Source organism: Nicotiana tomentosiformis, chromosome 1, assembly GCF_000390325.3.
Source record: "Nicotiana tomentosiformis chromosome 1, ASM39032v3, whole genome shotgun sequence".
NCBI classification, from domain to species: Eukaryota; Viridiplantae; Streptophyta; class Magnoliopsida; order Solanales; family Solanaceae; genus Nicotiana; species Nicotiana tomentosiformis.
Window position 1 is genome coordinate 76,681,070 of NC_090812.1, and position 16,133 is coordinate 76,697,202.

The 16,133-nt window shown below is 38.3% G+C and overlaps 1 protein-coding gene across 1 annotated transcript; it reads left to right on the forward strand.

Annotated features, from left to right (window-relative positions):
- The first annotated feature begins 1,633 nt into the window (after nucleotides 1-1,633).
- Nucleotides 1,634-5,657, forward strand: LOC104111279 (receptor protein kinase TMK1-like). The gene is made up of 2 exons (XM_009620949.3): nucleotides 1,634-4,095; nucleotides 4,884-5,657. Exons 1-2 carry the CDS (start codon nucleotides 1,788-1,790, stop codon nucleotides 5,408-5,410), a joined length of 2,835 nt encoding a protein of 944 aa, XP_009619244.1. The 5' UTR covers nucleotides 1,634-1,787; the 3' UTR covers nucleotides 5,411-5,657.
- Nucleotides 5,658-16,133: the final 10,476 nt, after the last annotated feature.

Sequence of the window (16,133 nt, forward strand, 5' to 3'; positions counted from 1 at the left end):
TGGCTCCCATTGATGACAAGATGCGGGAAGTGAGGCTCGGATGGTTCAGACACGTACAAAGGAGAAGCCCAGATGCTCCGGTAAAGAGGTGTGAGCGGCTGGCTTTGGAGGGCACGAGAAGAGGTAGAGGACGAATTACAAAGTATTGGGGAGAGGTGACGAGGCAAGACATGACGAGGCTTCAGATTTCCGAGGACATGACTCTTGATAGGAAGTTGTGGAGGTCGAGTATTAGGGTTGTAGGTTATGAGGTATTTGAGTCTTAGTACCTTTGTGAGGCTAGTTTGGTAAGGGTTTTTGTCAATGTCAGTTAGTGGCATTGTTGTGTCTTACTACTCCTTTGTTTACCATAGTGCCAGGTATATGTACTGTCTATCGCGTTTGTTTTGCATCTACTTTCTCATTTTCATGATGTTATTTTTCCTATAGTTTCTATTGATGATAATGATATTGTCTCTTTTCGTCTTCTTTCGGAAACAACCTCTCTACTTCCTCGGGTAGGGGTAAGGTTTGCGTACACACTATTCTCCCCAGACCCGCTAGTGGAATTTCACTTATGGTTGTTGTTGTATGTCATCATTTTGAAATCAAGATAACATAAATACAAGTACTAATCACGTAATTTGTTACACTGAGTAACACGTAAAAATTCCCTTGAAATGTGTAATCTTAGGTTTAATCCAGCATGTCCATATTAAAACCCCATTATGTGGACCCCACTCGCATGCGCCAGTTGTATTCGTTCCTTTTACTCTCTCTTTTCATCCAAAACAAACTTCTCCTATTATGGAAAGCCTTACTCCCATCATTCTCATCCTCGACTCCCTTTTCTTTTGCACCCTAATATATGTCCTACTATGCAATTTGTAACCCATATTTTACCTTTTGTTTTTGGTGATAGACTACATTTACCTCAAACCCCAATTGAAATAAAAATCTAAAAATTATAATAAAATGGGTGTTTTCTTGTTAATCTCAATATTACATTGACATTTAGGTAAAAGCATTAATTTCATATTGATTTTAGAAGAAAACATATTTCATCCATTTCAATATATATGAATATAGTTGACTTGATACAGAATATAAAAAAGAGAGAGATAAATATTTTTAATTTGTTAAATTAAACATGTCATAATATTTTTTCGGCTATAACTTTATGTAATTAAGGGTAAAACTAGAACCTAAAAGAAAAGATGTGACATGAAATGGAACCTTTTGGCTTTTCCAAAGTCAATTTGACTAATCTTTAAACCTAAATTGAATTAAATTAATTCAATATTTTAAAGTTAAATTTAAATATTCAAAAATTATACGAAAAGTACTATAAGTTACATTTCTTCTCATGTCAATATAATAAAAAAATATAAAATATTAATCAAAGATTACATAGTTTGATTCTAAAAAAGTGAAAATAATTATATAAAATAGAACATATGGAGTATTAAAAAATAGGAAATAACGGCACGGGGTAAAATGCAAAATGATTGAATGTACAGGGTTCAACATGCAAAAATATGTCCTCACAGCTCAGCAAACAAAAATTCCAAATACCAAACCTTTTTCCTCTCTTTGTTCCCCTCCGTCTCCGCCGTTCAATCTGCTACCTCTCTTTCCTTTTTCTAAAAGCCCGCATTTTCCTTTTTACACTCTCCAAAATTCTCCTATATCCCCAACTTTAAGAAAACCCTAAACCTTTTAAGGAAAAAGAACGGGAATTTCCAGTTTTCTGAGCCATTCTTTCCTTGAACTTTTTCTACTGTGTGTATTTCTTTGTTCTTAACACAATGAAATTGAAGAAACTACAAATGGGTGGTTCTCTGCGTTTGTTAGTGCTGTTGTTGTACGTCGTATCATCTGTATACTCTCAGGAGGGTAGTGCTACAAACGATGCTGCAGTGATGCAAGAATTGAAGAAGCGAATCAACCCGCCGAGTTCACTCGGTTGGAACGACCCGGACCCGTGTAAGTGGGAGAAAGTTCAGTGTACAAAGGACGGTCGTGTGACTAGGATCCAAATCGGAAATCAAGGTTTGAAAGGTTCTCTCCCACCAAACTTGAATAACCTTACTGAATTGCTAGTCTTTGAAGTTCAAAACAATGGACTCACTGGGTCACTCCCGAGTTTTTCCGGGTTGGATTCGTTACAGAGCCTTCTTCTAAACAACAATGGGTTCACTTCAATTCCTACCGATTTTTTCGACGGGTTGACTTCTTTGCAAAGTGTTTACTTGGATAAAAATCAGTTTTCACCATGGTCAATACCGAAAAGTCTGAAAAGTGCAACGTCTATTCAGACTTTTTCTGCCGTTTCTGCTAATATTACTGGTACAATCCCAGATTTTTTTGATGCATTTGCTAGCTTAACAAACTTGCATTTGTCGTTTAATAGTTTGGAGGGTCCTCTGCCCTCAAGCTTTTCGGGCTCTCAGATACAGTCATTGTGGTTAAATGGTCTAAAGGGTAGGTTGAATGGCTCGATCGATGTGATACAAAACATGACTCAATTAACCGAACTCTGGCTGCAAGGCAATGCGTTTTCAGGCCCTTTGCCTGATTTTTCGGGCCTTAGTCAGTTGCAAAACTGTAGTGTGAGAGATAATAGCCTCACTGGTCCAGTGCCAAACTCTTTGGTTAATCTGCCTTCGTTAAAAGTGGTTATATTGACAAACAACTTTCTGCAAGGGCCTACACCAAAATTTCCATCTTCAGTGCAAGTGGATATGTTGGCTGATACGAATAGTTTTTGTTTGTCACAGCCGGGTGTTCCTTGTGACTCGCGGGTTAATACACTGTTGGCTGTGGCTAAAGATGTGGGGTACCCGGGGGAGTTTGCTGAGAATTGGAAGGGGAATGATCCGTGTTCCCCTTGGATGGGCATAACTTGTGATGGTGGCAACATTACAGTGCTGAATTTTCAGAAGATGGGACTTACCGGGACAATCTCTCCCAACTACTCCTCCATCACATCATTACAGAAGTTGATCCTAGCAAACAATAATCTTATAGGAACTATTCCAAATGAGCTCGCGTTGTTGCCTAACCTGAGGGAATTGGATGTTTCTAATAATCAGCTTTATGGAAAAATCCCACCATTTAAGAGCAATGTTCTTTTGAAAACTCAAGGCAATGTCAATATTGGGAAAGATAATCCGCCTCCACCTGCACCTGGAACACCTTCGAGGAGCACTCCTGGTTCATCTGATGGGGGCGGAGGTGGACAAACTCATGGAAATGGTGGTAAAAAGTCTTCAACTGGGGTTGTTGTGGGCTCAGTGATAGGTGGTGTTTGTGCTGCCGTTGTGCTTGCTGGGCTGTTTGTCTTTTGCCTTTACAGGACTAAACACAAGCGGTCAGGTAGAGTTCAGAGTCCACACACAGTGGTTATTCATCCTCATCATTCAGGATCTGACCACGATGCTGTTAAGATCACAATTGCTGGTTCAAGTGTCAATGGAGGGGACAGTTGTGGAAGCAGCAGTGCACCTGGGGACTTACACATTGTTGAGGCTGGTAACATGGTGATTTCCATTCAAGTTTTGAGGGATGTAACTAACAACTTCAGCGAAATGAATATATTGGGGAGAGGTGGATTTGGAACAGTTTACAAAGGGGAGTTGCATGATGGAACTAAAATGGCTGTTAAGAGGATGGAATCTGGAGTTATGAGTGAGAAGGGTTTGGATGAGTTCAAATCCGAGATTGCAGTACTTACTAAGGTTCGCCATAGGCATTTGGTTACACTGCTAGGATATTGCTTGGATGGAAATGAGAGGCTACTTGTATATGAGTATATGCCACAAGGGACACTCAGCAGGTATCTTTTCTACTGGAAGGAGGAAGGGTTAAAGCCCCTCGAATGGACAAGGAGGCTAACCATTGCATTAGATGTTGCCAGAGGTGTTGAGTATCTTCACGGTTTAGCTCAACAGAGCTTCATTCATAGAGATCTCAAGCCATCAAACATTCTTTTGGGAGATGATATGAGGGCAAAAGTAGCAGATTTTGGACTTGTTCGCCTTGCTCCTGATGGAAAAGCATCAGTGGTTACAAGGTTAGCCGGAACTTTTGGCTATCTTGCACCAGAGTATGCAGGTAAACTTCATCTTGTAACTTGTTAACTTTCATTTTATTATGCATCTATGAATTGCTTACATAAATCAAAGTATGCAAGTGTATAGAAGGTCAAATAATATGAAATTAATAGGCTAGAGGACAGTGGAATTAAAACCAGAAAAACTGAAATTTGAGAAGTTCCTGTTATAGGATAGCAGCAGATGAACTTACACTTTAACATATATCTTCCAATGATGGAGTGGAGTCCTGAGAACATAAAAATAAGTGATATGTCTCAATCAATTTATAATTGAAATGCTTTTGAGAAATTATTTTTTGCTTTTTTTTGCTTGACACCATCTATTTCCTTGATAAAATGTAGGAATTTCCTGGTAACATCGCTCTGAATTTCATAAGTCGGTTTTGATCTATTTGCAATCACTCTTGGACAAAGAGATCATAATACCCATTGATTGTTGTGATCTGTTTACAAAATAGTGTTGGATGATGACTTCTTCGTATTGGGGAAAAGCACTCGCCTTTCTCTGATTGTAAACTTTCTTCCTCGATAATAAAGTTGTGTTGCTGTAGTTCATATCCTTTAGGCACATCATGTAACCCAATTGAGACATTGTGGAATAGGCTAAACCTCTCTTAATGTCTTTTTGAGCAAGAGCATAGGGTTCTTTCATTTGATTTCTTGTTTACATTTTATTCTCCCTACAACGCCTTAATCCCTAACAAGTTAGGGTCGACGATATCATCTTGAATTTCATCATTAGTATGAAAGAAATAGTTAACACTGATTAATTTGTTTAATTGGGCAGTTACGGGCAGAGTAACTACGAAGATTGATGTGTTTAGCTTTGGTGTAATTCTGATGGAGCTAATTACTGGAAGAAAAGCTCTGGATGAATCACAGCCTGAGGAAAGCATGCATCTTGTCCCATGGTTCCGCAGAATGCATATTAATAAGGAGACATTCCGAAAGGCCATTGACCCCACAGTCGATCTTGATGAAGAAACTCTGGCCAGTGTCAGCACTGTTGCTGAGTTGGCTGGTCACTGCTGCGCTAGGGAACCCCATCAGAGACCAGACATGGGTCATGCTGTCAACGTACTTTCATCTCTAGCTGAGCTCTGGAAACCAGCAGAAGTTGACGAGGATGAAATATATGGAATCGATTATGACATGTCCCTACCCCAAGCAGTTAAGAAGTGGCAGGCTCTCGAGGGAATGAGTGGCATTGATGGCTCTTCTTCATACCTAGCCAGCAGTGACAATACACAAACAAGCATACCCACTCGGCCATCTGGATTCGCTGATTCATTTACGTCAGCAGACGGACGATAATTTGATCGTCGAACAATACTGGTGGAGCTTTTGCCTAATGTTTCCCCTTAGTGGTTTGGTTTGTTCAGTTATTGTTCTAATCCATTGTATCTATCTTCCCCTTCTTTTTCTCCCTTTCTTGGTTCTGCATGGTTTTGTTAACATCCTAGTGACAATATGCAGTTGCTTTCATCTAATTCTTCTCAAACTTTTACTACCCTGTTCCTTCTTTCTAGAAGTTATCCAATATGCAAATATTTTGAGGCAATTCTGATTTCATGCTAATTATTTTGGATTCATTCGAAGGGGAGCTTTGGTGTAACTAGTAAAGTTGTTGTCATATTACCAGGAAGTCACGGGTTAGAGCCGTGGAAACAGTCTTTTGTAGAAATGCAGGGTAAGCTCTATAGACAATAGAGCTTTGTGGTTCTGCCCTTTTCCGGACCCCGCGCATAGCGGGAACTTAGTGCACCGAGCTGTCTGCTTTGAATTTTTTCATCTTTTCTAATCTCATTTGGAAGTCTTTTTTGGTGTGTCTAGATTATAAGCCATCAAGATTTTAATACGGGAACATCAACACTTACCCTTTCTTCTCAGCTAGACACGTTATTCGTCATTATTAATTTATTATTATAACACTTGGAAGGCAGTATTAGGTCACATAGTGACAAAAGGATAATGTTTTCAGATATAGATTCTTTTGGACCCTTTGTAATCAAATATGTTATCTTGAGTGGCTGAGAGAAATGATGGAATGGACCAATATTTTGTGGCCACGTTGGTGTACAAAACCAAAATAAAATGGGGCCTGCAGATTTTGTTTGTTGTGATTTGCAGAGAGTTAAGTCAACCATTGTAACTAAAAAATGCTTTTGATAGGAACAGAGTAGAAATATTACTTGTTAATTAGTGTTTGCTTCTATCAGCATGCTTAGAATGTAGCATTAGTTTTCTTCCATTCCTTAATCTAAGCCAGAGAATGATGCCAAAAGTCTTGACAGCCCTTGCACAGCTCAAACTCCACCCATTAATGTCTGACTTAACTATTGTTTTTTTAATTATTTATTCGTTCTAGTAGTTTTTTCAACTACTGTAGTCAATTGATGGTTTCTTGCTTGATTTTTCTATCTTTAAAACATAACTCCTTCCACCAGATCCCAAATCCCACCACTTAAGAAGGTTTTTATACTTGTACAAGTACTAGTATTAAAATATTCTAGTCTATCATTAGGGTAGAATAGCTAAAAGGGAATCTAGATATTTTGATTTCCTAAAAGGGTATTCAAAACTTCTGATATTTTGACACGGGAAATGCTTAAAATTTTGAGAAACGTGGTTCCCTTGCTTGGAATTCCTTAGTGTTATACGAGGAGATTGGGACGTGGGGGAATATATTCGTAGTTATTTTTTCGCGGGGGGGGGGGGGGGGAGGGGGGAGAGTGGGGAGGTTGATGTGACAAGTGTATGACAAGGGCTGGAAGTTGCGTGCCAGCAAGATTACTCGTCTTTTGGGTAACTTATAATTATTCGGTTTCAATTTACGTGAAATTGTTTGAATAGAAACAAAGTTTAACAAAAAAATAAATATTTTTGGAATTTATGGTCCTAAACAAGTCAAAAAAGATTTCAGAGTATTTGTGTGGTTATAAAAAATTTTCATTAATGGTTAAATTAGAAGTTTAGTTTAAATTATTATCAAATTTAGAAATGAGTCATTCTTTTTGTAACTGACCAAAAAGAAAATAAATTCATATAAATTGAAACGGAGAAAGTATTACTCCCTCCGTTTCAATTTATGTGAATCTATTTTCTTTTTAGTCCGTGCCAAAAAGAATGACTTTTTTCCTTATTTGGAAACAATTTATCTTTATGCAATGATTTATAGTCACACAAAATATATATGTCTTATTTTACACCACAAGTTCAAAAGTTTTTTTTTTAAAAAAAAATTCGTGCTCACTTAAATAAGTTCACATAAATTGAAACGGACGGAATATATTATATTATGACGTGGGTGCACATAACAAGGGTCGTCTCACGTGTGTAAACACAGAGCAGCACCATGCATTGTTGACTACTTCTAATTCTTATAATAATTTCTATAAATACTAGGTTTACACTTTACAGCCACGCTTAGCTAGGTCCATTAAATACGGTAACACAAAAATAGACTTTAAAATAATTATGAGCTATATAAGTATACCAAAATTACAAACACAACATCTATTTTTCCTCTTTAATTTTTTAGTCGATTTGCACAAGGAGTTTAATTTTTTTTAGATATTTTCATAATATTTAATCAGTTTTTTAATAAGAATTCAAAAGGCTAAATTTTGTTTTTATTTATGTTAAGCACAATGTTGTAGATATTTTATAACCGTTACAATAGCAAGTCCACGATTGTTTGCACTAACTAGCATGACATCCTGCTTTTTAGTAGGGTTTTTTTGTGTCCAAACATAAAAAAAATAAAAAAGATTTCAGTGATGTTAATACACCATTGAATCAAGTCAGAAGTAAAGATTAGGCGGCTCACATTAATTTTTCAAATGAAAAATCTTTTAGCTAGTTTTGTTTTCTTATTTTTAATAAGTGTGCTTGAGACAGAAACTTAACCCCGATAATTTGTATCTGCTGCTTTTGAGCTCTTGGAAATCCCTCGGGTCACAGATTATTCATTTTCTTCTCCTTGCTCCAAGTCAAGGTCTGTTTCAAGATGCATGTGGATCAGAGTTTGCAGAAGATAAAGGGGAAAAAAGGCAATTTTGCATTGAGCTGCAATGGACTCAGATCTATCTAGTTTAAGCTGAACAGCCCAATATGGATACCTGCACACAAGTAGTTATTGTGCCGAAAAATAGGACCAGACGACCAAAAAATTGCCCGGGCGCCCTATTTGGTCGCTCCCATTTAATCTATATCCATTTTTTAAAAAAAATTTAACTTGTACCAACTTTTTAAACAATTTCAGGCCTCTTTCTCCTCCCCCCTCCTCCTCCTTCATCTTCTTCGGGTGACAGTAATTTTATATGGTGTTTGTGAACATGTTTTAAGGTAGTTTATGTTGTTTTACAGTGGTGAGTTGTTATGACGCTTTATTTTTACTGTTGTTTAGGGTTTCTTCTTTTTTTTCTTAATTGTAAAATGGGTTCATTAGATTTATTGTTGCTTTGACAAATTGATGATTGAAGTTTGTTCCTATTGATATTTGGAGGCTATGTTTCAAATTTGAGCTCATTTGGAGTAGATTTAGGTATTAAATCGTATATTTGATTGTTATAATTCGAAGAATAAATTTTTGTTTCTGGACAATTTGCACTCCAGGCCTATTTGGCCTTAAGTGCATCTGAAGTGTAATTTTTTACTTCAAACTTGTTGGCCTTAAGTGCATGAAACCATTGGTTGCACTTCAAACCTATTTGGCCTTAAGTGCAACTGAAGTGCAATTTTTTCACTTCAGACTAATTTTTTTTAACTTCAAACCCGATAAGTCTGAAGTTGATCGTAAACTAGGTACGCTTGCAAATATTTTTGCAAAGTGGGTATAGGTTCAATTGTGACCCCAAAATCGGGTATAGATACAAAAGCCCCCGGATGACCTTCAAAGGTTGATTTGGGATATAGGCCCAATTAATATTTGGATCCAGGCCCAATCATAAACCAATAGCAAGCTGAGAGTTATCTTTTGGGATTTTTACCTATATGTACTACATTAGAAATTTATTTACCCTCACTGTTTAGGTTTTAAGTTAATTATAAGTTGATATATAATTTACCAATTATATACAAATTAGTATTAATGAGTATCTCATTATATTAGAAATTGAATAGGGAATTCCCTCTTCTCTCTCTCTCTCTCTCTCTCTCTCTCTCTCTCTCTCTCTCTCTCTCTCTCTCTCTCTCTCTCAGTATTCTTATATTAATATCTTCATGTGAATTAACTGAAGAAATGATACTACTGTTAAGTGTAATAAAAAAAAAAAGAAGAGAAGATTAGTACCTAACAAAGTTCTTGCTTCAGATCCTATGAAAACGAGGAAGTAAATAAGAAAAAAATTAGCTCTAATGAAGAGAATCATTTTAGTTATCATTCTTTTAGCTTTTTGGAATCAATAAACAAAATAGTATTAATTAGAAGCGAGTAGATTGAATTGAAAACTATGTTAATCCATTAAAATCTCCATTGACATCCATTAAAAAGTTTCAAATCTTTGAATACGAAAATGGAATTTCATAAAATATTTTTTGTTTGGATTGTGTGTTGTTGCAAATGATTCGGAATATCCTTTGGAGTTTGTATCTCAAATTTGAGACAATTTAGTGAAGATTTGAGGTGGTTTTGGTTGAAATTTCAGATTGAAACTCGAAAAAGAAGACATGAATAAATTGTATGTCGAATGTAGAAACGGAATATAAAATATCAACAACTTACACAATTGTATATAAGTTGTATATAAATTGTATGTAAATTATAGTTTTTGACCGGATTATGTACAAAAAATGTGTATTTATGTTGTAGATAAATTATAGATTTTGACCGAATTTGTATATATTCTGTAAAAAAAACTTTTGTTACTTCCCGTAAATATAAAAACTTAGACAAAATCGGGTAAATAAGTTTAAAATCTTGTATATATACGAAAAAGTCCCTTATCTTTTTGGGCTTGTGTTTTTGTATTCTCACCTTAAAATTGAGTAAATGACACGTGACGACAACACATAAGGGGAATTGACAAATTTTTAGCCTTATATTAGGTTTTGGCAAAGGCAACCCCAAACAATTCGCATTTTATAGCCAAATCCTAAAAATTCTATTTTATTATTTATTCTCCTCACCGTTTGCTGCCCCCTCCCTTCCCCTTGTTCGTTGCTTTCCCCATCCTTTCGTTCGTTGATTCCCCCCCCCCCCCCCCCGGTTCGATGTGCTTTACGGGTTTGGATTCCAAATGAGATTAAAATGGTGGATTGGCTATACGATTGGTTTACTCAGTATTAACCATTAAGAATAGAGCGAAGCTCTAATATAGAGCGACAAATTAATATGTGCATACAATTCCTCGAGGTCCTAACACACACACACACACACACACACACACACACACACACATATATATATATATATATATATATATATATATATACACAATGAGATATACAGGAAGAAAAGCAGTTAATATATACAAAGAAGGATAATAAATTTGTAATATACATTTTGTTATACATGTTTTGTGTCATGGGCTGCTTTCCACCATCGATCCATGACCCCTTGGACGTGTCCCGTGGCGTCCCGGCAAGCCTCCCAACGCCTATCGCCGCCCCGTGGTCTCGGCAGCGCCAAGTGACAAGCGCGCATGCGCCTCTGTCGCCCCACCGATAATTAGTGCCAGCGCCCAGCGGCTGGCGAGTGCGAACAGTGCCGCGCGCACAAACCATCATGTTGCCAACAACGCCGCACGCACAGACAATGCCCCGTGCGCAGATCGAATGCCAAGCGCCTGCGCCCAGCCACAAGCAGATCCAAATAGTGCTGCGCGCGCCATCAGCACAACTCGCGCAGACCCTGATACTCAAGACAAAGTTGCTGCCAACGGACTTGCTTCTACCTCGTAGAAGACTAAGTCCTTTTCATTATAATTATAGAGTAGTTTTACTTCATTTATTTTCAGTATGCTTCTACAGCTTTTATAGGGCTAGTCATGTAACTTTGGTTTATTTTTTTTAATCATTATTAAGGGGGACCAAAGCATTCAAACATTTAAGCAATCAAATAATTCTCTGTATTGGTGTCTCTACCCCCCGACACTGCATAGCATTTTGTAATAGCTTTCATCATACATACATACAATCATCAGCTTTCATCATTATTGCTCATTTCTGCTGCTCAATTGCTCACGATATTGGTTTTCCCGTACGGCACTATTAATCTAGTCTAGCGTACGGAGGGGACCTCAGTTGGCGCATAGCAACCGCATTGACATCAGTTGCTTAGCCTTACGTCGCCCTTCCAAGGAACTTCAGGAAGGCGCCGCATAACAGTTGGTATCAAAGCCTAGGCTCGACATCGGACGAGGAAAATCATTGCCATCATCACCATTTTTGACCATGGTGAATTATGGGGATCGCAACGCGACCCTTCAAGTGACGGTTGACGTATTACGGCCCATCGTGGACACGGTGCCTGATTTAAAAGCCAGCCTAGTGCAAAGGTTGGACGACCTGGACCGCAGAATGCAGCAGGCCGAAGTTGACATAGCAAACATTAGTCACGACTCTGAGGAAGACCGGCAAACGGCATCCGTCGAGGCAGCCAAAATTCATGGCAAATTTGAGGACCTCCAACATGAGCGTACCGAGGATTTAGCCCACTGGGAACTAGAGGCAGACAGACTGACCGTTATGCAATAAATCATAGACAACTTAATAGGCCAGCTCAATGTTGTCAATGCTGCCCTTCAAAGCATGCTCAAAGGAGGTGAAAACCAAATCAGGGGTGCCATGAACATTGCTCCAATGCCACAAAAGCTGAAAATTTCGGAGCCAAAGCCATACAACGGAGCCCGGGATGCTAAAGAAGTGGAAAATTTAATCTTCGACATCGAACAATACTTCGATGCCGTAGGACAGTTGGAAGAAGCCAAAAATGTAGCAACTGTTACCATGTATCTTCAAGGCGATGCAAAACTCTGGTGGCGAGTGAAATACGTAGCCATCAGGACCGGTGAAGATACTCTCCAGACATGGGCAGAACTGAAGGCAGCCATACGCCTGCAGTTCTTCCCCGAAAATATGGAATACAATGCACGAAAAAAGTTGCATGAACTCTGCCATACCAGGTCAGTGCTGGATTACGTGCGAGAATTCTCCGCACTCATGCTAAATATACGGGATATGGGGGACAAAGACAAATTATTCGCATTCATAGAAGGTTTGAAACCTCATGCTCGTATGGAGCTGCAAAGACAGAGGGTAGATACCCTGCCCAAGGCCATTCAAGCTGAACAGTGCCTTGGGGATTATCATTTGGAAACAAAGAAGGATAGGCCCCAGCCGCCTGTCCGAGAGGGATATAACGGGAGCCAGCCTAGCAACGGTGGCCATAACAGAAACGGAGGAGATCGAAGTGCATCCAAATATAAGACTCCTTCCTCAAGCAGCAACAGTGCTGCATCGGTCAACAACAATCAGGGGAGAAAGCCCCCCTCAGAATGCCTTCATTACGGCGGGGAATATTGGAACAATCAATGTCCCAATACACAGATCAATGCTCAACAGACTGTTGAAGACGAGTCAGATACTGACGACTCAGACGACCCAGAACAAGTAGGTGCCTTCAACGCATTTGTTGGCTCCATTCATAATACCTTGGCGGGAACCAGTGTTGGTAACCCCAAGAATAACGCATGCCCAATCATAAAGAAAGGGAAAGAAAAGGCGGATGAGAGGCCTCCGACCACACAAAAGAGTACCTTAATGTTCGTCGACATGAAAGTCAACGGCAAACTTATTCGGGTATTGATAGACACCGGTGCTACCCACAACTACCTAGCCTCAACTCAGGTGCAGCGCCTCGGTCTAGCGGTGAAAAAGAGTAGGGGTACCAAACATGCCAATATCGCCTCGAGCTGCCAGTTTCTCACAAGAATTGGAGCAAACTTTAGAGATAGTGCGGAGCTATCTTGTTAAAGCCAAAGAGAGGGCAACGAGGTATGCAGAACAAAACCTTCACTTTGTCCAACATCAAGTAGGAGATAAAGTGATGGTGAGAACCCCGAAGCCGAACTTGTTTGCAAAGAGGACCAATGACCCTCGCCTATTGCAAAGATATATCGGACCCTTTTCCATTGAAAGGCGCATCGGGAAATCCACATACCAGCTGAACACACCAACCTGGTGGAAAATCATCCGGTCTTCCATGTGAGCCGCCTCAGCTTATTTCAGAAATACATGGAAGATCATTGAGAAAATCCACCTCACTACACCGAGGACGCCGTCAACTCAGGAGGGGGAGAATGTCATGGGATACTTTCCATCATCGACCCATGACCCCTTGGACGCACCCCGTGGCGTCCCGGCAAGCCTTCCAATGCCTAGCGCCACAGTCGTCCCCGTGGTCTCGGCATCGCCAAGTGACAAGCGCGCATGCGCCTCTGTCGTGAGTGTCGCCCCACCGATAATCAGTGCCAGCGCCCAGCGGCTGGCGAGTACCGACAATGCCGCACGCACCGATAATGCCGCATGCACAAACTATCATGTTGCCAACAGCGCCGCACGCACAGACAGTGCCCCGCGCGTAGATCCAATGCCAAGCACCTGGGTCCAAACAGTATCGCGCGCGCTATCAGCACAATGCACGCAGACCTTGATGCTCAAGACAAAGTTGTTGTCAACGGACTTGCTTCTATCTCGTAGAAGACTAAGTCATTTTCATTGTAATTATAGAGTAGTTTTACTTCATTCATTTTCAGTATGCTTCTACAGCTTTCATAGGGCTAGTCATGTAACTTTGGTTTATTTTTTTTAATCATTATTAAGGGGGACCAAAGCATTCAAACATTCAAGCAATCAAATAATTCTCTGTACTGGAGTCTCCCCCTCCTCCGACACCGCATAGCATTTTGTAATAGCTTTCATCATCATCAATACAATCATTAGCTTTCATCATCATTGCTCATTTCCGCTGCTCAATTGCTCACGACATTGGTTTTCCCGTACGGCACTGTCAATCTAGTCTAGCGTACGGAGGGGATCTCAGTTGGCGCATAGCAACCGCACTGACATCGGTTGCTTAGCCTTACGTCGCCCTTCCAAGGAAGTTCAGGAAGGCGCCGCGTAATATTTATATGTATTATACACTGTGATATACAAATAATATAATTAGTTTTGTGTTATACACTTGCATATAAAGACAATAATAAATTATAGACAACTACATTTATAATTTTATATTTTAAATATACAAAGAAGGAAAATAAAGTTGTGATATACATTTTGATATACACAAAAAATAAAATAAAGTTGTGATATATATTTTGATAAATACAAAAAATAAAATAAAGTTGCGATATACATTTTGATATACACATTATCATTATGATATATATTTATTGGCTACCTCATGTCAATATCTATAATTAGGACTTTTTTATGCTAATTGTGTGAGTAAGTTGTCACACCACGCCAATATCCCCTTAAAATATCTGATTACAATTTTCGTTTTAAAATATGGTATAACAATTTTAGTCAATTTTTTTAAAAAAAACTTTTTTGCAATTGTTTTTACGTAAAACACCTAGTGATCAGGGGCAAGGAAATTGAAAAAAATGTAAAACTGTTGCAGTTGAGAGCTGAACCTATTACTTAAAACATTTCTTATCTCCCTTCGCTGCTATTTTAGAATTTTTCTTGCATTAACGAGGTTGATTATATAATCTAACTGTATAATTTTCTGTCAAAAAGGATTCACTTGGCCACACGACGCCCTCGTCCTCGGGAATCGGGATGTGGCATTTCGAAGTGTCTCTCTCAAAAATGTGAGGGCCAAAAATCAATTGAGCGTTTTGCATTGGACAATGTACGTATCATGTATCTGATAGTATATATGATTGAGGACATGAGCGATCACTTCCATGTGGTCAGAATAATGGGCAGACAAATATCGTTAATAAGATAACAACCTCATCTACTATTTTTTGGTTATCCTTATTTCGACGTTGTTGTATAATGACAGTTAGCTTATCCAATTCTCTCTTTGCTTTTTATTCTGAACTTATCCATGAATAAATTAAAATTTGTAAGAATAATCAAAGACGGAGTTATGATCTGAAGTTTATGAATTTTGTACTTGCCATCGAACCAACAATCCATTTTAGTTAATTGGTAATTAAATATTTTTATATTTTAAATAAATTTTCTGATATAAATACAGAATCTAAGCAAAAATTACGAGGTTCGAACTAACCGTCTAATATTATAGAGCAAATGAGGATAATCAAGGCACGTCAGACGTAATAGCTTCTCAATAGCTCTATCCAAACGTTTTAAGTTCAAATCAATTCGTCATCTTTTTCTGTCTTTATGAGACATATTAATGTTATTTGATCATATTTAATTATTATGATGATGATAGCATTTAATATGCGTCTTCAATTCCCTTTCAATATAAGTATTAGTTTTTCCTCCACGTAATCCTCATCCCCTTTTTTTTCCAACTGAAAGCAATAAATTCTACAAAAACGAAGAAACAGAAAGATGAAGATTATTACGGCACTCTATAGCTTTTCTTAGATAATTTTTCATGATAATCATGCATTATAATTATGACAATGGGGTGGGCTAGCTAGGCTAGGGGGTGGCTATCTTGTTAGATCTCATCTCGTACTGTTTTATATGATTTTTTTCTCTACTTACAATCTGTTCCATCTGTCCTATTATATTAAATTAAAATTTATCTAAATTTATATGAAATCAAACTTTTTTCTTTTTCTTCTACTTGCTTATCACTCGTTGCATCAGATCATGTTATGTTATATCTTCATCTATTTTTTAAAAAATTAATTATATATTTTATTAAGTAATCTGTTACTTAACTCGTTTAGGACTTGGCCGCCCACATGCACCCGCCCACTAAAGATCCCCCAAAACCCAAGCCTGCCCCATTGCCATGAAATCAACTACTCGAGAGAAATATGTCACATCCATCTTTTAAAAAATAGTGGTTCGCCCAAAATAATAATCGGCAGATATT

Excerpts from the sequence above, each read along its gene's own strand:
- LOC104111279 (XM_009620949.3), top strand. The coding sequence starts at position 1,788 with ATGAAATTGAAGAAACTACAAATGGGTGGTTCTCTGCGTTTGTTAGTG. Across the intron at positions 4,096-4,883 it reads TCTTGCACCAGAGTATGCAG|TTACGGGCAGAGTAACTACG; the intron begins GTAAACTTCATC and ends TTAATTGGGCAG.